The sequence below is a fragment of the Oryctolagus cuniculus genome, chromosome 7 (assembly GCF_964237555.1).
Source record: "Oryctolagus cuniculus chromosome 7, mOryCun1.1, whole genome shotgun sequence".
Taxonomy (NCBI): Eukaryota; Metazoa; Chordata; class Mammalia; order Lagomorpha; family Leporidae; genus Oryctolagus; species Oryctolagus cuniculus.
The window spans coordinates 122,106,884-122,130,187 of record NC_091438.1 but is presented as its reverse complement, the minus strand read 5'-3'; the positions used below and the strand labels follow the sequence as shown (position 1 = coordinate 122,130,187).

At 37.0% G+C, this 23,304-nt stretch overlaps 1 protein-coding gene across 1 annotated transcript in view; it reads right to left on the bottom strand.

The window, feature by feature from the left end:
* The window catches only part of FAF1 (Fas associated factor 1), a 473,941-nt gene that overhangs the window by 287,844 nt on the left and 162,793 nt on the right, over positions 1–23,304 (bottom strand). Inside the window, exon 7 of the mRNA XM_051857780.2 lies at positions 9,184–9,289. Coding sequence (XP_051713740.1) covers positions 9,184–9,289 — 106 coding nt within the window. The remainder of the gene's footprint in view (positions 1–9,183; positions 9,290–23,304) is intronic.

Genomic DNA, 23,304 nt, shown 5'->3' with positions numbered 1-23,304 from the left:
ATTTAACGCTACATATCCTATCACAAGTAAAAGCTCAAATGAGAAAATATTCCCTTAGATGTGTATAATCATCTTAAAATTAGGAGTTCTTCTCTCAGTTTCTGGAATTCATCAAATCACAATTATTTCTTCATTGGATATTTTTTTAGATAAAACACCTACAACAAACATTTGGCTTTTATTTTCACGCCTTCAATTACTCAAAACTTCCAACATCAAGTTTCTTGAAAAGCATTACATAATCAACATGTGGAATAGCTGTAGTTGAAGGAGGAAAAGAATACTTCCTTGCCTTCATATACATAGATGTCATCTCTGTACACTGTAGGCTACAATTCTATTGGGTTTTTTTAATCCAATTTTGCACTCTAAGTACAAATAATTTGTTTTCTTCTGTCACTCATAGAGCTTTCCCAGTATTATTCTTTCCCAAAGTACCTTCTTCTCTCATTTCCTAGATCCCTTTCTAGCAAGTCCATGTTCAGTATTATTTTTCCCCACTGCCCTCCCTCCACCCCCCGGACATTAGCTGTAAAATAGATGTAAAGCTTGGTGTAAGTCCAAAAAAATTTATGATCAAAATACATACTTAGCAAATTGTTTGGCTAAATCTTTCATGTATGATGAAAGATTATTACCACAATTCATTAGCAAATTATAGACTTTGAAATGTAGGCAGACAAATATTTGGCCCTGTATCAATCAATTTGGACCAGCTGGGTAGAAATTCACACAATCCCAGGAAACCTGGGAAGTGAGGTGCTCTTTCATTTTTCATTCACTTGAAACATTAAAGAAAAATTATCTTTCTGTAAAAATGTCCACTTCTCAAGATTTTAGCAGAGCCATTTCAGAATGGATTTAATTTTCAGTCAATTATTACTTCAGTGACCAATAAACTGATCATTTTTCCTGCAAGTTATTATGGAAAAATAGTGTTAGGTACACATAAGGATAGCCTAAATACTTAACAATTATATTCAAGTTTTAAAAATCAAATATTTAACAAGTTTTATTTCTTTAAAAAGAGGGGGACACTTCCATACACACTAAATAAGCCTAAAAACTAATTTTCCGTTATTAATGATATATAATTAACATTCTTCCTCTGAGCCTCCCTACCCTACTGAAGTGCCCCTATCAAAGATTCTGACTGATCCTATATCAGTCTGTTTTGGTTAAGCTACAAGGCTACATATAGGGGCAGCTGCACTTTGGGAGCAACTTAAAACAAATTTCATCTTAGTGGCATCTAATCCAGTGCTTGGTACAAGACGCATGGAAAAGTCAGTGTCAAAATTAAACAATGAAAGCTTTACGTTGAACAGATGCTTTTGCCTTGCAGCTGTAAAACCTTAGAACAATCCAGTATTCTACTGTCTGGTCACGCAATGATCACAAAGCAAGGAATACATTTTGTCATTTATTCAAAACGTTTGCTATGAGCCTTTAATGTCTCTTTTCTTTAAAAAAAATTTTTAAAGGAATATATTGAGAGTAATACAATATTTTAACCTTAAATCGAGCAATAAAATTTCTTTAAAATAATATTTACCACAATATATATGAAAAAGAATAATTCCCTGAATGCATAGCATTAATACAAAACACATATGAAACAAAAGAAAGTTTATCATAACCAGATGTCTTAAGAGGCTATGGTCAAACAATTTTTGGCATATAAGGATAAACATGTAAGTAATTTTTACATGCAAGTCTTAACATACCTAATCTTAGTCCAGTTTATATTTTTGAGCACTTTATATTCATGTATCAAACTCTGATTTAATTCTGTGTTTGTGTATTTTGTAGAAGTGTCAGGAGGAATTAGGTTACTCCTTATTTTATGGCTGGAGGATAGATATTTAATAGTGAAAATATGTCTCAGTTTAAGTAATATGATAGTCTATGAAGAAATTGCAGCCTTTCTGAATGCCTAACCTACAGGAGAGAGCCTTGTCTTTGGCATTCCAGAATGTAGAGATTAATATTTCAATAATGAAATAAAATCTTCTTCATTAGGAAACATGCTCCAACCACTGTTCTATGAAACCAAAGAACCAGCCCTACCTAAATAAGTGACTGCATGGTCATGATCAAACTACATCTGCTGAGGTTTTGGCTTTAATGACAGTTTTTTACAGTACCTCCAAGAAAGATCCACTAGCTTTAACTTTATTTTTTATGTGTACTGAAGAAATAATTTCTTAATTCAGTGAGTTTTTCTTAATCTTCAATTTTTTTCTTGAAATACTTGTCTCCCTAAGGATATCAATTCATTAACACCTCACTGCTTACAAATTTCATTGGATATTTTGTTGTTTGAAGGTTTGGGAATCCCCTTATGTTTCTTCCCACCCACAACTTATATTTCAATGAACAAGTCCTAAAGTCCACAGTAGGAAATGAATCAAATTTTATTTTAAATATCAAATAAAACAAGCTACCCTTTCCAATTAAAAATGCTTGAGAAATAAAGATTTTCGTGGTTACTTACAAATTCTCTAAGAATGTAATTAAAACCATATTGCTATAAAAATCTTATTGGTACATTATGCCAACTGAAATATAAATTCTAGAGTGTCATTTAAATAGATGAGCTAAACTCAGAAAAGACTATGAATCAATAATCTTCTTTATATACTACTGGTATAATTTTGTGTATTCTCTGCTAATGGTTCTAGTTAAAATTATAATGGTGTGGAATACTGATATCAGTGCTATCTAAAAAAGTAAACTATTCCACACAACTATAACAAGAATTCAACTATAAAAACTATAAAAACATACTGACATATATTCCTAAATCTGTTCCCTGTATCTTAACCTATATAGCTTATAAAAAATTACAGTGTCACTCTGGCAAGTCCAACAACTGTACATGAATAGCTTTAAGGAATATCCATAAATGTGCACAAACTGGATATGTAAATATACTTATTTCATAATAACATTGGTTAATAACTAGAATTATGCTAATAGAAGTGCTGAAAATATTTTGTTTGAATGTATAGTCCAACTTAAAGTTACTAATTACACAATTCCAATTAACAATGCACTTTATTACATTCCATATTTTTATGGGACCACGCAGAGATTTACAGAAATTGTTGGCTCAAATAAATGGTTCTCCTTTAAGTGCATTTTATCCCTCCAAGTTCACTTAATAACAGCAATATATTTTTAAAGTATATATTTTACTCAAAAAAATACATAAATAAGTCACAAACCAAAAGCTAACAGATGTGTGACTTCTAATTAGTTATAATAATCTCTGCTTCAATGCCATTAGAATGAGTCTTTCTTTTCTTTTGAAATCTAAAAAAGCTTTCCTTTGAATTTTAAACTGTCAGGGTGCTTCAAAGTCAATGTACTAAATCTGCTTTGATTAAAATTTTAGACATCTACAGTGATAACTTTATGAAAGGAAAATATTAAATTATAATTATCCTAAACAGACACAGTCTTGTGAAACTAACCCTACATTCATGTTAAAACACAAAGAGTTGAATATAATGAATCTGATTCATCCTCGGACACAAAGCTTCACCACAGTAAACTCAGTCAACTGTTGCTCTTGCGCCTATATTCATGGTGCTTAAATAGCGCACTTTAAAACAAAAAAAACTCCAATTGGCTTTTCATACATCCACCCTCCCCAAAAATAACGCACTTGAAAAACTCAAATGATATGAAAGGCTTCAAGGCCTCTTTTCTCCCTTTCATACTCCTTTTTTTTATTTCTGTTTGCAGTAATCTGCCTTTCTCTTTCTCTTTCTCATTGCTACAGAGCAAGCGAGGAGGCTCAGAGCTTTGAAAAGGGGGCTCAGTGTGTAATGGGCCCACTAGAATTAATTTACTTGCACCAAATCCATTGAGCACAGAAGTGCCCCCCCCCCATCTCTTCTCAAATCATTTGGAGTCGAACGCAGCCCCCAGCCTTTGTAATTCTAGTAAAGCACTTAAAGTGCACAGTAGGTGTTCATGAGGACCATCTGGTCAAAAGCAAAACAAGCTGCTGATTTTGCCTTTGAATAGAATGAAGCAAGTGTGAATTAGTCTCTTCAATTAGCACTATTACAACCTGTCAAGTGCATATTGTAAAACAGGATTATTACAGTATTGGTCACCAGTGCAATTATTTACTCTCTGCCTTTTCTTGCATGTAAAAAATGTCTTATGTTTATTAGTTTCTGATAACAGAACATAATTTCTCTTAACCTAGGCATTTCAAAACTACCAACACACAAATCAGCTTATGAAATGTGCCTGTGCCTGGCTAAGATATTAGGATGCACATATCTTAAGTAACAAAGGGATAAAAAACTGTCTTTAATTCTCAACAAAACTTCATTGTTTCTATCTTCTTGAAATGCAGGTGAAGAAATACTTATATGAATTGAAAAAATTTCCAACACAAATTACTTTAAAATAGTTACAGAGTAGAAAAAAGTCTTTTCAGTTCCAAAGATGACACAGTAAATAATACTTAAACATATTTCCTAAGGGGATAATTTATTACAAATCACAGAAAACTTCAATATTTATAAAATGATCATTACTGGTTTGTTTATTTGATGTAGCATGATATAAAGAGATCTCAGTTTTAAAATGCATCTTGAAACTAATAGTATATATGCATATTTAAAAGAAACTCAAAAATTTCTTTTTCTGAAAACTAAATAAAGATTTGAATTCATTGGCCAGATGCTTAAGAAATTATCTCTTTCAGTCTTGCTAAGATGTCATTTGTGATTTCAAATTTTTATAAAAAATCAACTATGATATATGCTAATTAAAACTCCTCATTCTAATTGGACTACTATATCCCATTTATCCTGCACTAAAAACAAACCACTTAAACTTTTAATTAAATAAGCATTTACTCTCTTGCATATGCATATTTTCAGTTTCCCCACTCTTCAGTTCTATGCCAGTACTCCCCCCACACTAGAAAACAAACAGTAAACTATAAAAACACCCAATACATAAAACATTTACAGAAAAGCAATGCTACCTAAGACATTACAGTCAATCTACTATTAGAAAATAGCACATTAGTACAATCTATGAAGACTACATATTTAATTATTGTTACTGGTTAAAAGTGTTAAAAGGGAATAGTCCAAAATATATGTCAAGCAAGTTGAAAAAGTAGCAAGTAGAAAAGTAAAACATACAAAACCTAACATGAGGATCAAATTTTCAAAATCAGCAAGGTAACCTCATCATTTCATAATTATTTATAGCCATGAATTTTGAAAGGACTGGTATTACTTATGTGTTTAGTTCATTTCTTGATATTAAATCAAACTCTATTAGTTTCCTAATTTTAATCACTAGTACTACTAGTGTGTTTTACTACTGTCTGTTACATATTTCTCTATAGCCTGTCAAATTTCTTCTTTCATTCCCATTAAGAACAAAATCAACACTAATAAGGATTCTGGAAATAAAATGAAACTTGGGAGAAGATTTAAATAATTCCAATAGCTATTCATAGAGCTTCTTGTAATAGACCAGCATGATGATAAGATAATCCATGATTCAGCACTAAAAATGCTTAGATTTTATCATTCTAATTTTGGTTCATGTGTATACTCTTTTAAGTTTGGAAGACATCTACAAAAATAAGGAATAACAAAGATTTAATTTCCAAGAAAAGTTGGCTCAATTTCAGGGACTTTATATCCTTTACAACACCTGGGTTTAGGATCTTCAGAAGGAAAAAGAAACCTTTTTTTCCTTTTAATATAACCCATAGCAATTGCATCTATATACCACAGACCTCTCAGAGTTTAATACAAAATTACTAGAATCTGTACAATTAAATACTTAAAAATCTGAATTCTCATCGTAGAAAATTCATTAAAATAAGGTAACCCTGTTTAAATTTTCAAGGAAATTCACTCTCTTAAAGTGTGTGAAAAGTAATCAATTTAGGATACAAAAAGGTGGGAAAAGATAGTTACAAAGTTATTGTCATCTTATTTGATAATTTTTATAAGCCATTTGTCATAAAGGAAAAGAGAAAGGATTTTTCTTATGACTACTTGCAATTCTCTCCATTCTGACCTTTTCATACCATCACTGCCTTCTCAATTTAAGAGGGCAATGTAAGTAGTAGGATTTGTAAAGAGCTTAAAATAAAAAACAAAATCAAAACCAAAAACCCTTAATAATTAGCTAAATTAAAAGCTAGAGCACCCAAATGGCACAAGCCATACATTGTGAGGCAACAGACCACAGAGCCAGAAAGAACAAACACTTACACAACTATTGGTTTAGCACCACAACTTGCATGACCATATGGTCATGGAAGAGTTTATTTGACATTCAAACTACATCTTAGTTCGGTTTTTCTAATGTGGTATTTTAAAAAATGTATTTTGTCTAATTAAAAGTTGAAATCATAGTGCCTCTCAACTTCAACTCCTCTTTGTTAAACAGAAACTTCCCTCTTGAGAAAGAATATTACAAATTTAAATATGCAAAGCTTTCAAAAACTAAAATACTTTTTTTCACTTGAAACACAATAATGACATACTCTAATGGAAAAAATGATTAGGGATATTTGTTGTTTTTTAAAAATTTGTTCCTTTCCTTTAATATCTTGTATTGGTCAGAATTCATTCTTGAATTTATTAGTACTCCAGAAACTGGTGACAGAGATTAATTTACAATTTAGGATATATGACATCATTAAGATTCCACATTATCAGCAAAAGTATTATCATTTATGAAATAAAAATGCAATACTACTTCAAGATTATATTTTTATCTTGTACAACTAAACTGATTTCCAATCATCCAGCAAGAGAAATTGTACATATTTAAGTATCACTATGGATCACAGTGCTGTAGATAAAGAGTACCTCATACATCTGAAACCATCCCTACCTCCATCACAGGTTAAAGAAGAGAAGTTACAGAACTAGGCTTAGAGAAGAGATTCACATTTTTGTCCTAAGTTACACAGACTAGAACCTATATGTACCTGTCTACTCACATTATCAGCAATTGACATTAGAAAAAACCTGGAGTTTCTCCACTGGCAACCAGAATTTCAAAACATTAAATTAACTAAAAAGAAGAAAAAAGATACTAATTCTTGCCAAGATGCAGGATATGTCTCTGCAAAAATATTTCTGGAATATTCTTCAAATATATTTAGAAAGTGGTATGAAAAAAGATGTACTATTTTCAAGTCCCTGAAGCTTAAAATATATTTGGTAACCTAAATGGCAGTCCACAGAGAACAGTTTCAGTCAACTGTGGCGTACAATGGCACATTTACAGAATTTTAAATATTTCTTTTAATAATTGATGCAGTCATTTTGAATCATTCTGCATAGGATATCAGGTGTGAGCAGATTGCATTAACGCTGCTTAAACATTTCAACTTGTCAGTATGGCCAACTCGATTTCGGAAATATTTGCAGTATTTTCCCATCGAAACAGTAATAAAGGCAAAATAAATATATGCCACTACTTTATAATCACCGAACATTAATGAATATTTTATGTCTTTTTAAATCTCCCTGTTTAATTTAAAAGGGTGAAATTAAGTCTCCTCCCTGCAATATGCCAATTATCTGTAAATCAAACAATAACTTGGCCATTATGCTCCTTTTTGTTAATATAAGAGAAGCTAATTTGAAAACACTGAATGGCATCTTTAGGCTATCAGCTTAATAGTCCTTTCTGCCCTCTTGTGGGAGAAAGTTGAAAAACACTCAAATTATAGAAACTAGCAATGTTTTTTTAAAAAAAGGAAAATTCCAACAAGAAAGAAAAAGAAGGCACTCTATATTTATCATGTATTATACTGTTCTTCAATTCAAAAAAGTAAATTAACAATAGAATGAAATTTATGAAACTTGGAGGATTTTGAAAATGTCTCTTTGTTTATAGTAACACACACAATTTAGACTGTACTATCACAAAGATCCTGTAATAACTCCAAAGTAGAACCATAGTTAAACATTATATCTAATGTAAAAACAAAATGTGATTCTTCCAAAAATTAAAATTGAAAACTTAGAGAACAGAATATCTATTATACAGGTTAAAAATGACATGGTATTTTATATCTTTAGCATCCTGGGAAAAAAATTAACTTTAGTAGTCAAAAATAATGTGATTTTCAAAAGCTTTAGTTACTAGTAAAGAAACTATTAAAGTGATGAAAAAATTAATTTAATTTAAAAGAATGAGTTGTATATGTCAAATTCCGAACTTGGGATTCACTGACAAAATATGGAAAAGGAAACCATCAACAGTTTAGCCTATTACTGAAACAATTCATATACTTCTGATTAGGGTGAAAATGACTTATTCTTTCAAAGTGATATCTGTGATTATTTTAAGCAATGTTGTCTAAGATAAAATTTATGAAATAATCCAAAATTAAAAATGAATTTCTTTAAAAAAATTAGTAGACAAAAGGACTGTGGCTTTCATAACTTGAGGGGTAATACAAACAGTCATTATTTCCGTGTTTTCAAACACAAGTCCACGTCAATGTCCCAGTTTTTCCCCCCAGGAGATAATTTATTGGCTTTTAGGTAGATGGGGCCAAAGGCATACCAAGAAAGTACCTCTTCTCTCTCTCGAGGGAGGTTCTTCTTTGAAACAGTGGCCCTGGTTGACCACATTGAAAACAATATTGATGCTATAAATAGATTCTTCCCAGATATTCTGAACTTAATGACAGTCTCCAATAGGATCTTATTACTAATGCCATAGGCTGGGATTGCATGGCTTAAGATATAGCTCCTCAAATTCCTTTTAGAAACATACTACATAATATAAATATTTGAGAACCTTTCAAATAAAATATAAGCAGTCTCCAAAATGAATGCTGTCAACAATTTCCAAGCTCATATCTTGAATAATCACTATGAAATCATGAAACATCACATAATAAAGAGTTATTTTTAAAGAAGTTTTAAATTGACTAGTTTAAGAATTATCAAGACTTCCCATTTACAGCAGCTATCTTCTAGGTCAAGTCATTTAGTATATCTACAGTAATCGCTGATGCTCCAGTTAATTAAAATTAAAAACCCAATAATGAAACATAAAGAGAGTTTCCAACCAGAACAGATAAGCCCTCTTTAACAGGGTCAACATTAGCTATAATGAGCTACCTTTATTCCTTAGCTGTGAGACATAACTCACCTCTTGAATGGTACTGCTTCCTGAGAAGTTCAGGTTGTACTCCCGCTGGACTTCTCGGTGGGTGATGATCAGCATGAAGTTTTGATTTAATGACTCCTGCAGGGCACTGAAAGGGTTGAAAGAAAAACAAGGAACTTAGAGATGAACAAGTTCTGGCTTGCTTTACAGCTAGCTGTAAAAACCCCAGGAGTACCCTAACCTCCACACAGGCCTGTCTGGGCCCAATGTTATCATCTTTGCAGCTCCTAAAGGCAAGAGAGCATGCTGAGAACAACCAAGGGGAGCTAACCCGTTAACTCCTTCTCTACCAAGGTGTCCTTAAACTTCAATTCTAAATACTTTGCACATATAAGAATTTTTTACAATAGCTATTGTCTGCATATGTATTTTTTCCAAGAGAACCAACTGTCAATTATGAAATTACAAATATGCCACTAAATGTTTATTCAAGAGGCTCTGGTTCAATTCCAAGTGAAATAGCTGTTCAGAAAGAAATCAAGTAGGAAGCAATTCTTTATATTCAACGAATGCTGTACATAAATAGAAATGTAGTTTCAGTCAAAATTCAGATGACAGTGAAACCTACAGAATTTATTTGCTATATGAAAAGTCCTTCAAAATAATTGTGCTTTCACTTAATATTCAGGAATATAAAGAATTCAAAACTGTAAAACAGAGAGAAAAATTTTTAAACTCTGTGCCAAAGTATCAAAATATTAGAAATGTACCTGAACCATGAAGAATATATGAAATTAACCACATAAATTAAGAAACACAAGTAACAGTTCTGTTTTTAATATCAGTATTAAAAAATATTATTCTCAACAGTACTGAAAATATATCTCCTCTGTGTCCAAATAATCTGTTCTGCCTGCCTCAAGTGTAACTTTGCAATGCCTAAATTATGAGGAAAATATCTGAGGTACTGCTACATAGTTCTGGCCTTCAACAGTCCTCCTTTGCCGATCTGTAACTATGCAATAAACAAATATCAGAATGACTAGAACCAAGCAGTTTCTTTGCCTGTCCTATTGTCTCCCTCAGAGTTCACAGGTTAATTGCAGTTTAAAAATTCCTAGGAAGCACCAATATAAAACATGAAATATTGATCAAAATCAAGGGAAATTATACCCAACTGAAATAGAATTTCTTGAGGCAAGGACATTTGTTATTGTATCCTTAGCACCTAAGAATAATGTTTCACACACTGTGGATAGTATTTACTGAGTAATGAATAAGTTGTGAATTTCCAAAATGCAAAATGCTTATTCACCTTTGAATCGCACACAGCAGTGTTGTCTTCTGATAAACCACCATGGGAATTAAGATTTTGAGTCATTTGTTTATCAACACTAACTTGATGTATTGCATCATTCCAGATACTAAGGTATCTGGCCCAAATAATACAACTCCTATCCATGGAAAACTCATAGAGTATTAATACAGACAGACACACACAGTTATAGTATGCACATAATAAAACAATACAATTGAGAAAACTGAAAAAAAGAAGTAAAATGAAACCTAGAAAGGAAATGCTTAACTCTGCCTCTGTGAGAGAAAGATGCTCAAGTTGAAACAGGAATGATAAGGAGAAAGAACTTTAGAGTTCATCACTAGGATGAGATAAAATTTTTTGTTTTCTTTGGGTGAGACAGGTGGCATTTTTTAGACAAGGAAATAACAAATGGAAGACCACAACATGTTCCTTCAATTATTTAGCACTTATCCACGTTCATTACTTTCCTAGTTGGTACAGATACAATGATGAAAAAGAAAAACATAGTCCTTGTTTTCATACACTTATTAATTCTAGTAAAGCAGACAATGATCAAGTCAAATGAATGAATAATTTTAGAAAATATTACATGATATGAAGAAAATAAAACAGGATTGTAAGATAAAAGTTAGCAGAAAGGCAGAGTGAAAAGAATTACTTTCAACAGAATGGGGAAGGCATTAAGGAAGTAAAATTTAAGTTGAGGCTGCTGTGATAACCAAAAGTTAACAGGGGTCTGATCATGTAACTCCTTGTAGTAACTACAAAGGAAAGTCCCTGGAGGGTTCACAAAAGGAACCGGTAAGATCTGATTTGTGTTTACATTTACACAAAACAACGGCAGCCATTGGAGGGTGAACCAACAGCAAAAGGAAGACCTTTCTCTCTATCTCTCTCTCTCACTGTCAAAAAAAAAAAAAAAAAAAAAGAAAAAAGAAAAAAAAAAGAAAGAAAGAAAGAACCTGAAAAATTACTATGAACCTACTACATAATAGAGGGCTTTAAATGCCAGGCTAAGGAGCTCAGAGTTTTACAAGTTCTGATTAGTATATAGGGATCCGCCTTTCATTTTACATATGTATCCATGCATATGTTTTAATATTTTTGGTCCTTGCCTTATTAAGCTTCTTAATCTTGACTAGCAGATTTGTGCAATAACATTGCAGACAGGTTTGCCAGGACCAGCACTGACTGCCAAACTATTTTAGAAGTACATTATTTTAAAAAGTCTATTTCCACAATCCTGGACAGCTGTGGGGCAGGGTAAATTGATGAGAAAAAATATTTATAGCTTTAAATTGCTTGGAAGTCAAAGAGCCAGTACTTGCTAGTTGTTTTACACTGACAAGTCAATCATTGTTTCAACAGTATTTCCTGAGTGTCTCCTACATAAAGTCCCTTTCAGCAGTTAGTTACTACATAAATACTCAGTTTGCTCTTCAGGAAAAATGATAAAAATCTTTCCTTCACACAAATATGCTACTAAACGTTAAAAAGAGGAAACTTTTTTCGCATATAAACTGTAAGATATAATATAATTTATCAAAAATAGAATACTTTTTTTTTTTTTTTTTTACAGGCAGAGTGGACAGTGAGAGAGAGAGACAGAGAGAAAGGTCTTCCTTTTGCCGTTGGTTCACCCTCCAATGGCCACCGCGGCCGGCGCGCTGCGGCCAGCGCACCGCGCTGATCCGATGGCAGGAGCCAGGAGCCAGGTGCTTTTCCTGGTCTCCCATGGGGTGCAGGGCCCAAGCACCTGGGCCATCCTCCACCGCACTCCCTGGCCACAGCAGAGAGCTGGCCTGGAAGAGGGGCAACCGGGACAGAATCCGGCGCCCCAACCGGGACTAGAACCCGGTGTGCCGGCGCCGCTAGGCGGAGGATTAGCCTAGTGAGCCGCGGCGCCGGCAAAAATAGAATACTTTTGAAGGATACTCATACCTCAAAATCTTACAATTGCCAGCGCCATGGCTCACTAGGCTAATCCTCTGCCTGCAGCCCTGGCACCCCGGGTTCTAGACCTGGTTGGGGCGCCGGATTCTGTTCCGGTTGCTCCTCTTTCAGTCCAGCTCTCTGCTGTGGCCCGGGAAGGCAGTGGAGGATGGCCAAAGTGCTTGGGCCCTGCACCTGCATGGGAGACCAGGAGGAAGCACCTGGCTCCTGGCTTCGGATCGGCGCAGCGCCGGCCATAGCAGCCATTCGGGGAGTGAACCAATGAAAGGAAGACCTTTCTCTCTGTCTCTCTCTCTCACTGTCTAACTCTGCCTGTAAAAAAATAAATAAATAAAAAATAAAATTAAATTAAAAAAAGATTATAAAAAAAAATCTTACAATGACAATGAAACATGAACAAAAGGTGGCCGGCGCCGAGGCTCACTAGGCTAATCCTCCGCCTTGCGGCGCCAGCACACCAGGTTCTAGTCTCGGTCGGGGTGCCGGATTCTGTCCCGGTTGCCCCTCTTCCAGGCCAGCTCTCTGCTGTGACCAGGGAGTGCAGTGGAGGATGGCCCAAGTCCTTGGGCGCTGCACCCCATGGGAGACCGGGATAAGTACCTGGCTCCTGGCTTTGGATCAGCGCGGTGCGCCGGCTGCAGCGCGCTGGCCGCAGCGGCCACTGGAGGGTGAACCAACGGGAAAGGAAGACCTTTCTCTCTGTCTCTCTCACTGCCCACTCTGGCTGTCTAAAAATAAATAAAATAAAATAAAAATAAAAATAAAGAAACATGAACAAAAGGTGCTTCTGTGGCCATTATTGTGCTTGATGTCATTCTATTTCTCTGGAGGAGCTTAGAGAAGATAAAACTTTCTTTGATCGTTAAGTATGATTATATACTGTACCAGGGCCAGTACGGTGGCATAGTAGATTAAGCCTATGCCTGCAGCACCCATATTCCTTATGGGTGCCAGCTCATGTCCCAGCTGTTCCGCCTCTGATCCAGCTCTCTGCTTATGGCCTGGGAAAGCAGGGGAAGATGGCTCAGGTGCTTGATTCCCTGTACCCACATAGGAAACCCGAAGATCCTGGCTCCTGGCTTTGGATCAGCTCAACTGCAGCCATTGCAGCCATTTGGGAAGTGAACCAGCAGATGGAAGACCTTTCTCTCTGTCTCTCCCTCTCACTGTCTGTAACTCTACCTCTCAAATGAATAAATAAAATATTCTAAAAAATTATACATTGAACCCAATGTTATCCAGTCTGAGAGTGTTCTTTTAAACACAGGTCTTGTTTGATGTTAATTTATCATATTCAGGGTCCTTGTCAGAATATATTCTTTGGAGGAGACAACTGAGGTATTATCTTTGACCTCAAGTTAGTCTGATTCATTCACAGAGCCATTAACAATCATGGCTAGCCATTAAACAGTGCTACTATGTATCAGGCATTAAAAACTTCATACCAGCTTTATGAAGTTATTATTATCATTTCGATTTTACAGATGAAGAAACCATGCTTACTAGCTTAATACCATAGGGGAAGAAAGTAACAATGACCCAGTTCTAACACTCCAGAAATAACACTTAGGATTTGCCCTCCAGGCAAAAGTGAAACCACCGTGCCATCTAACAAGAACTCTAACACTGATTTTTGTAAGCTGTAATGGAAACATGGAAGACTACTAAATGACACTAAGGATGCCATCTGAGGACATTGTGAGATGGTGGAACTGAATCTGCTGACATTTTGATCTTGGGATTTCTGGTCTCAGTAACTGTAAGAAATAAATGAATGTTTGTTGTTTAAGCCACTCAGTCTGCAATATTTTGCTACAACAGCCCAAGCTACCAAAAAGGGCTTGGAAGGCTTCTGTATTCAAATAACTCAAGTAAAAAGTAGTTAGACACCTGTGAGAATATATCCAAACTGAAATCTCACTGATTAAAACCCATGGAAGAAAACTATGCAATGGTTAAAACTCAGGCAACTTGGAAACACTTAACAACTGTACCTTGGGGCAGATGTGGTAGTGCAGCAGGTTAAACCACTGCTTACATCCCCACATCACATTCCATATTAGAATGCCTGGGCCAAGTCCTGGCTACTTCATTTCCAAATTAGCTTCCTGCTAATGTGATCCTGATAAAGTGTGGGTGATGATTCAAGCATTTGAGGCATTGCCAAACCACATGGTTTGGAGACCCAGATGGAGTTCTGGACTACTGATTTCAGCCTGCCCAGCCTAGACTGTTGCAGGCATCTGGGAAGTTAAAAAACAAATGGAAAAATGCTCTACCTCACTCTTTCTGTTAAGGCCAGGCCAAAGCTAGGAATCAGGAACTGTATCCAGGTCTCCCACATGGCTGCAGGGACCCAAACACTTAAAACATTTTCTACTGCTTTCCCAAGCACATTAGCAGAGAGAGGATTCCAACCAGTGTCTATATGGGGTTCCAGCATCAAAGGGATGAGAGTAACTGACTGTGCTAAAATGCAACCCCAGGGCACAATTTTTTTAAATACATTTTATTTGAAAGGGAGGGAGGGTAAGCCAATAGCGAGAGAGCTCCCATCTGCTGATTCACTCCCTCCAATGCCAGCTAACAGCCCAGCCTGGACAAAGCCAAATCCAGGAGTCATGAACTCAGTCAGAGTCTCCTACACGGAGAACAGTAACCCAACTACTTGAGCTACATGTAAGGATTTGCATTAGTAGGAAGCTGGGCTCAGAAGCAGAGCCAGGATGTGAACACTGGCACTCAAACATGCATAGTTAGGTTGTGGGCATCTCAAGTGGTGTCTTAACCATCACTGCAAATGCCCACTCTAGATTCTTTTTTTTTTTTTTAATTTGTTTCTTTGCAAGACAGAGACAGGGCTGGTACTGTGGTACCGCCTGCAGAGCTAGCATCCCATTTGGGTTCTGGTTCAAGTCCCAGCTGCTCCACTTCCATTCCAGCTCTCTGCTAATGGCCTGAGAAAGCAGTGGAAGATGGCCCAAGTGCACCCATGTGGAAGACCTGGAAGGAACTCCTGGCTCCTGGCTTTGGATTGGCCCAGCTCCAACTGTTGTGGCCATTTGGCGAGTGAACCAGTGGATGGAAGACCTCTTTGTCTCTCCCTCCCTCTTTCTGTAACTCTGCCTTTCAAATAAACAAATCTTTAAAAAAGAGGGAGGGGGGAAGAGACACAGAGAGAGAGACAGACAGACAGACAGACAGAGAGAGAGATCTTCCATCCACTGGTTCATTCCTCAAATAGCTATAATGGCTGGAATTTGGCTACATCAAAGCCAAGAGCTAGGAACTCCACCTGGGACTCCTACGTGGATGGTGGGGGTCCAGTTTTGTGTGTCGTCCTCCCCTGCTCTCCCAAGTGCATCTGCAGGGAGCTGGATGAGAAGCAGAGCAGGTAAGACTGAAACTAGAGCTGTGATATGGAATGCCTGGCATTACAGGTAAGAGCTGAATCTGTCTGCTGTGCCACAACACCAGCCCCCTGGACCCAATATTTTTAACATCAAAAACACACTCTTGATCTATGAAAATGGGAACAATGGATTTGTTGCCACTGCTACTTCATAACAGTACATGCCTACTGACATCTAGGAGGTGTCAGCAGTAAAATTATACTTCTCAAATCAACTTTGAAGTTGTAGTTAAGACAAATGAAGCATTAACACCAATATAGAGACTGAAAGCATCATTTTAGTCCTGCTGTCTACATATGCTATTCCTTTTTTTTTTTTTTTTTTTTTTTGACAGGCAGAGTGGACAGTGAGAGAGAGAGACAGAGAGAAAGGTCTTCCTTTACCGTTGGTTCACCCTCCAATGGCCGCCGCGGCCAGTGCGCTGCGGCCAGCGCACCGCGCTGATCCCAAGCCGGGAGCCAGGTACTTCTCCTGGTCTCCCATGGGGTGCAGGGCCCAAGCACTTGGGCCATCCTCCACTGCACTCCCTGGCCACAGCAGAGAGCTGGACTGGAAGAGGGGCAACCGGGACAGAATCCGGTGCCCCGACCGGGACTCGAACCCAGTGTGCCGGCGCCACAAGGCGGAGGATTAGCCTAGTGAGCCACGGCGCCAGCGTACATATGCTATTTCTTTTACTGCATTGGATATGTTAAACAAAAACATCAATATAAAATATACTTAAAAGGGTCACTTCCACTAAGCTTTATTTTTTAAGTGTATCCTGTCTTGGAAGCAAGAACATTTATTTCAATTATATGTGTTATTAGAAAAATGCAAATAATAATTTTAGAATGTGCTATTGAAATTTGTATTAATAGTTTACATTTCCTTTCACAAAGTCCTAAAAATGTTTTTAACTCTGTCCCTTTGGGAATATTTTGTGGTTTATAATGATCTTTTTATCCTTTTAGATATACCATGATTTTAAATTAAAAAGCATGACACATGGCAATCTAAATTTCCATTCTAAACTTACAGAGTCATAAGAGCTCTTGTCAACAAAAGACCAAATTTACTATAATTATGGATTATTTACACTAAAACAAAATAAGAAATCAATATGTAAATGTAATGTTTGTTGTAGCTAATGCAGCCAGCAATGACAGATTAGGTTCAAATAGCAATCAGGTTGAAAATCTGGCACATATGTAAATGAGATAGGGCCTTGGTGTTTACTTTTGATTGTATTTCATTCAGGATTTTTAAAATGTCTCAGGAACAGCATAAAACTAAAATGTTAATCTTTCCACTATAAATATGATTTGAGCTCTGATCATAGCTGGAACTAGGTTTTGCTCCTGTCCAGCTAAACTAACATATGATACTAATAATTCAGAGCTGGAGATTACATCATTCTTAATTAACACTCTGCTACAGTTGTTAACATCCTCCAAGACATCGTGTTATCATCACCACAAGTTCTGTAACAATCTTAAAACCATGTTTAACAAAGGTTGGCCTCTTACTCTGCAGCTACTTTTAATTGCTTTCTTTGCTGGCAATTAAATATGCCTAGATAAACAAACATTTGGGTTCACATAATTCCTAATAACATTTTTCATGATGATTTCAAAGTTCAGGTGGCCTTATGTTTATAATTACTGTTTATCAATAAAGTGATATATTAGATCTAGCAAAATGTATTAACTAAAGTAAGTAAGATTAATCAAAATGTGGTAATTAGTGGTGATAGTGATATATTGTGATCCATCAAGTAGGTTTTCAAATAGAAAACTGTTTAAAACATAATTCCATCCATCCAAATTAAGTATGAAGATAAAAAGTATATTTATAGATATACTGATTTTTATTTCATGAGCTAGTGACCAAGTTTCTATTTATTAAATCAATCAGTTCCCCTCAGCTTAGAGAATACCTGCAGTTCTTTTTTCAAAGTGTGATACTAACAAGCTAATCTCAGTAGTCACTGACCTATCAATAGGCAGTAAACTGTATAAATGGGTTTGGTACATCACTCCAATTAGATGTGTTGTGATCTCCATCGGGGCTTTAATTGGGGACAAGTTTCTTCTTTCATCCAAACTGATAAACTTTCATGAATTATCCTCATCTCAAAGTTAACCACTTTATCTTTTGTTTTGTTTTGTTTGTTTTTTTGAGAGGCAGAGTGGACAGTGAGAGAGAGAGACAGAGAGAAAGGTCTTCCTTTTGCCGTTGGTTCACCCTCCAATGGCCGCCGCGGCTGGCACGCTGCAGCCGGCGCACCGCGCTGATCCGATGGCAGGAGCCAGGTGCTTCTCCTGGTCTCCCATGGGGCGTAGGGCCCAAGGACTTTGGGCCATCCTCCACTGCACTCCCTGGCCACAGCAGAGAGCTGGACTGGAAGAGGGGCAACCGGGACAGAATCCGGCGCCCCGACCAGGACTAGAACCCGGTGTGCCAGCGCCACAAGGTGGAGGATTAGCTTATTGAGCCATGGCGCAGGCCTATCTTTTTTCTTAAAAGATTTATTGACTGATTTCAAAGGCAGAGTTACAGAGAGAAAGAGTGAGAGAGAGAGACAGAGCCAAACAGAGAGAGATTTTTCATCCGCTGGTTTTAAACTATTTAACAAATCAAAATAACTCACTCCAATTTCTTTTGATTTTTTTTATTGATATGGATTTGTCTCATTTATGGCGGCATTTCAGCATTCAATATTAGTGAGATTTTACCAATATGGTAGAAATACAGACATTAAGTTCCCAATAAATAACACTTTTCTGAAACTTTATATATGTACATGCTGTGGTTTGGATATGGTTTGAGTGTTTCCCATAGTTGCACGTGTTTGGAGACTGGGTTCTCATTGTGGTGGTGGTGCCTAGTAGTAGGTCCATAGGTCATTAAATAGGAGCTGCTCTCAGAGATTAAGGTTGCTTTTGTGGGATCCCAGAACTCTCACAAGCCAAAGTTATTATAGGAGTAAACCTTGACTGGGGAATGCCCAGCCATGGGCCATGCAAGCTCAAAAAATCATTTGGTCTGGCCTGCCAAAGCAATCGCTAATGGGTCTCAAAATTCAATAAATCTATACCAAGCTAATTTTTAAGCTGATAATTCTGTATGGTTGGCAAATCATGTCATAAGTATCTAAATGAAAAAGGGTTCCCCTCCCATGTGAGCTGTCCTGTAAATGAGAGCTCTCATTGATGTGACTTCTCTTGAGTTAAGGGAGTACACCAAAATCTAAAACTGTAGGAAACAGACAAGAGGATGAAAACTGTTATAAGAATTTGTATTTGCATTAGAGACTGTGAGGGGTAGGAGCAGAGGTGGGGAATGTCCAGTCCATGGGCAATTAAAGGCCAACAAAATCATTTGGTCTGGCCCTGCTAGGACAACAGCAGGCAGGACTCAAAAAAGTCAATAAATCTTTAACAGGCTAATATTTTAGCAGATAATTGTTTTCCTTTTTTTTATTGGGTTTTCTGGGTTTTTAACTTGATAATTTTATATGGCCCACGAATAATGTTATAAATAACCAAATGTCCCTCAACAGAAAAAAGGTTCCCAACCCTGGGTTAAACAAGTAGTATGAGAACTACTTGAAAGCTTCTTCGGAATGTCCTCCTAATAATTAAATCCCACAAGAGTTCCATAATATTTCTTAGTGATCTTTCTCAGGATAATGAGGGCAGAAAGTGTCTAGAATGATCTCAACACACAGTGAGAAGACCAAAATAAGAAAAAGAACATGGTATATAGTATTTATCTGAATGTCAATACAAAAACCACCCAGAAGGGGGCACCGCTTTGCTAGAATAAGACTAAGAGCACAAAGTGGATACCTATTAGCACTGCTGTTGGACTATTATTAGAAGCAGAGATAGAGAAAGAACATCTCAGTTTTTCTCTTAATTAGTCAACGTAATGGACAAAGTAGAGTGCCTATTAGTGAAATTTAGAAGAGACTGCAAGGGGGAGCACAGTGTTGTGGCTCAAATGAGAGTGCCAATTTGAGTCCCAGCTGCTCTCCTTCCAAATCAGCTTCCTACTAAGGCACTTGGGAAGACAGTGGAAGATGGCCCCAGTCACCATATGGGAAACCTGGAAAGAGTACCTGGCTCCTGGATTTCAGTTGGCCCAGCCCTAGCTGTTGCAGCCTCTTGCAGAGATTAAGTGGCTGAACGATCTCTCTCTCTCTCTCACTCTCACTCTCTCTCTCCCTCTCCCTCTCTCTGACATTCTGCCTTTCAAAGAAATAAAGAAATCTTAGAGAGGAAACTGCAAGAATCATAAGAATTTTCTTTTGCTTTTCCTCAAGCTTTTATCTCTGCTACTAGGGAGGATAAAATTTTTGCCCAAGCTGATTTTCTCCCCAAAGGAAGAATTTTAATGAGAACATTTATAAATTTCCCTCCCCATGCTAGACTTTTTTCTTCCAGGGAAATGAAAAGAGTCAACTAGAATTATTCAAAAGGTCATGCTGTGTACTAGGTTGGGTTTCACGGAAAAGTGGGATGACACTTTCATTTCCTAAGTCCACTAAGTCTTTTCCACTTCTTAACCCAGTGTGGTAGGTAAACCCTGGCAAAAGCTTGTCTTCAGATCACTAAGCTGTATTTGCTATTGTGACTAGACTGGTAAGGCAGGTTTACTATACCAAGTCTATCAGGCACTAGAGACCCAGTCACAACTCTTTCTATAGGTCACCTGAGCATGCAGGTCCTAAGATTCAGATCTGAAGTAAGAGGTGAAAGACCTCACTTAGGACTAAGATCTGAACCACATCTTCCATCCTTCAGTGCCTGCTTGCTAATAAAGCATTCTTGTTTTTCCAATTTGGCTACTGATCTTTATCAGTATAATCCACTACTAAGAATCCCAGAAGAAAGGAAGACTGAGTGGTATCATGAATGTTTGAGAATCCAGAAAGCCTCTATTTTCAGGTAATATCCAAGGCCTTGAGCAAAGCAGTGAACTTTCCAAAGTCTGACAGATCTGTGACACAGCAAGGCCTAGAACTCTGCTATCTTGATTCACAACTCAATTCCTTCCACCAGCACCTACAGAAAATATAACAACTCTACTATCTTTTGAATTTATGGCTACTGTCACCTGCTTTCCCACCAACAGTTACCAAGGACAAGAAAAGTCACACATTTTAATACCAGTGGTTTACTCAACTATCAGAGGAACTCCAATTAGCACCCCAAATCTAAACATGGTTACATAAATAGCAACTCATTCAAAGCCAGACCTGAAAGCAACTTCACAATTCAAATAGCACACAAGAGGGCCATATGCTTTTCAGCATAATCAGAGCTCAACCATGTGGTCATTCGAAGCCATTAATATATTGACTGGACCCATGATTCAGCACAAAAAGCTCAAAGTCCAAGATCAACACTCAATTACTACTTCTCAAAGGGAAAACTACAAGCAAGGGATACTGTATTTTCTGTTATCTAGTCAAAATATTAAGAAAATTTATACAATGAAGGTGGAGCTACTTTTTTAGTACTTATTAGCTATGATTGAAGCAAGTTACAAAGATTGTATTTAATTTCCAAAGTGTCCATTACGATAGTATCTAGTAAGTTGTTCACGAGCAACACCAAGACCAAAAATGTCAATCTTTCTCCAACTGTATTTATACCTGACTTTAGGGCTTCGGCACAAACCATAATACAAAAACCATTACGGGGCTGGTGCCGTGGCTCACTTGGTTAATCCTCCGCCTGAGGCGCCGGAATCCCATACGGGTGCTGGGTTCTAGTCCCGGCTGCTCCTCTTTCAGTCCAGCTCTCTGCTGTGGCCCAGGAAGGCAGTGGAGGATGTCCCTGCACTGCATGGGAGACCAGGAGAAAGCACCTGGCTCCTGGCTTCGGATCGGCGTAGCGGCCATTTGGGGGGTGAACCAACGGAAGGAAGACCTTTCTCTCTGTCTTTCCCTCTCACTGTCTGTAACTCTACCTGTCAAATAAATAAATAAATAATCTCAAAAAAAAAAAAAAAAAACATTATAAGAGCCAAAAAAGATCAGTATGTAATAATTAAGAGATTGATTAAAAAAGAATATGTGTGACTATAGTAACTGTATATGCACTCAATGTTGGGGTGCCTGGCTATTTTAAAAAAATGTTGGGGCTGGCGCTATGGTATAGCAGGTAAAGCCACTGCCTGCAGTGCCAACATCCCATATGCATACTGGTTTGAGTCCTGGCTACACCACTTTTGATCTAACTCTCTGCTGTGGGCTGGGAAAGCAGCACAAGATGGCCCAAGTCCTTGGGCCCTTTGCACCCGCATGGGAGACCCAGAAGAAGCTCCTGGCTCCTGGCTTCGGATTGGCACAGCTCCAGCCAATGTGGCCAATTGGGGAGTGAACCGGCAGATGGAAGACACCTCTCTTTCTCTGTCTCTCTTTGACTCTCTTTCTCTCTGTGTAACTCTGACTTTCAAATAAATAAATAAATCTCTAAAAAAATAAATAAATAAAGCAGGGACATACAGAAGAAATAAGAAGTTAGAGGCCACAAAACTCAGGGTAGAACAGATATAGGACTGAACAGTCTGACTATAAAACTAGAGCTCCTGCCATTACCCCATACCATCATGGGAAAAAGCAAAATGAACACTGGACAAACACAAGGAGGAGAGATTGTCTACTTCCTAACATTTTGGCGATATCTTTAAAATATTTTGTTCTTCAAATAGCTAGTCTCTGTTAAGAATTACAACATTAGACATTCACTCCTTATTTTTGATCTCTTTTAACAGGCAAATATCCTAAAAAATGTATCACTTTACAATATTCTTTCCATAAATATTTCTATGGTACTCTCAGCTACTGGGAATATAACAATAAACAAAACAAAAAGTTTTACATGAAGAGAAACAGACAACAAATGTGAATATAAACATATTACTAATGCACTGTAGTGATAAAGCAGGCTAAAGAGAGTATGACAGAGGGATTTAGACAGGGATATCAAAGGAAATCTTTCTGACATTGTGAATTTTGAATAAAAGCCTGAATAAAGTGAAGGAGGAAGCCATGGTGATACCTGGGGGGAGATCATTACTGGCATGGAAACAGAAAAGTATAAATGCCCTAAAGTATAAATAGCAAAGTATAAATGCCCTAAAGTTTAAAGAAGACCAAAGAGGCTAATGTGGCTGATGAGCTATGAGCCAGAGGTACACTGATAAAAGGTTAGAGAGAAAGTAAGGGAAAAGATTATGTAAGTCTTTCATAGGCCATAGTAAGGAACCTGGATTAGATCTTAAGTTTGAAGGAAATCCAGTGGAAGGGTTTGAGCAGGTCAGAGATGTAATCAAGAAATGTTTTTCAGAGATCACTACTAATACAGTTAAATCTTAGTATCCCAGTTAAAAATAAGAGGGAGAATAAGAGATGAAGGAGGTTGTCTATAACTGCAAAGCATTATAGTTCTGCATACAGTTTTACAGACTTACTTCTAAGGG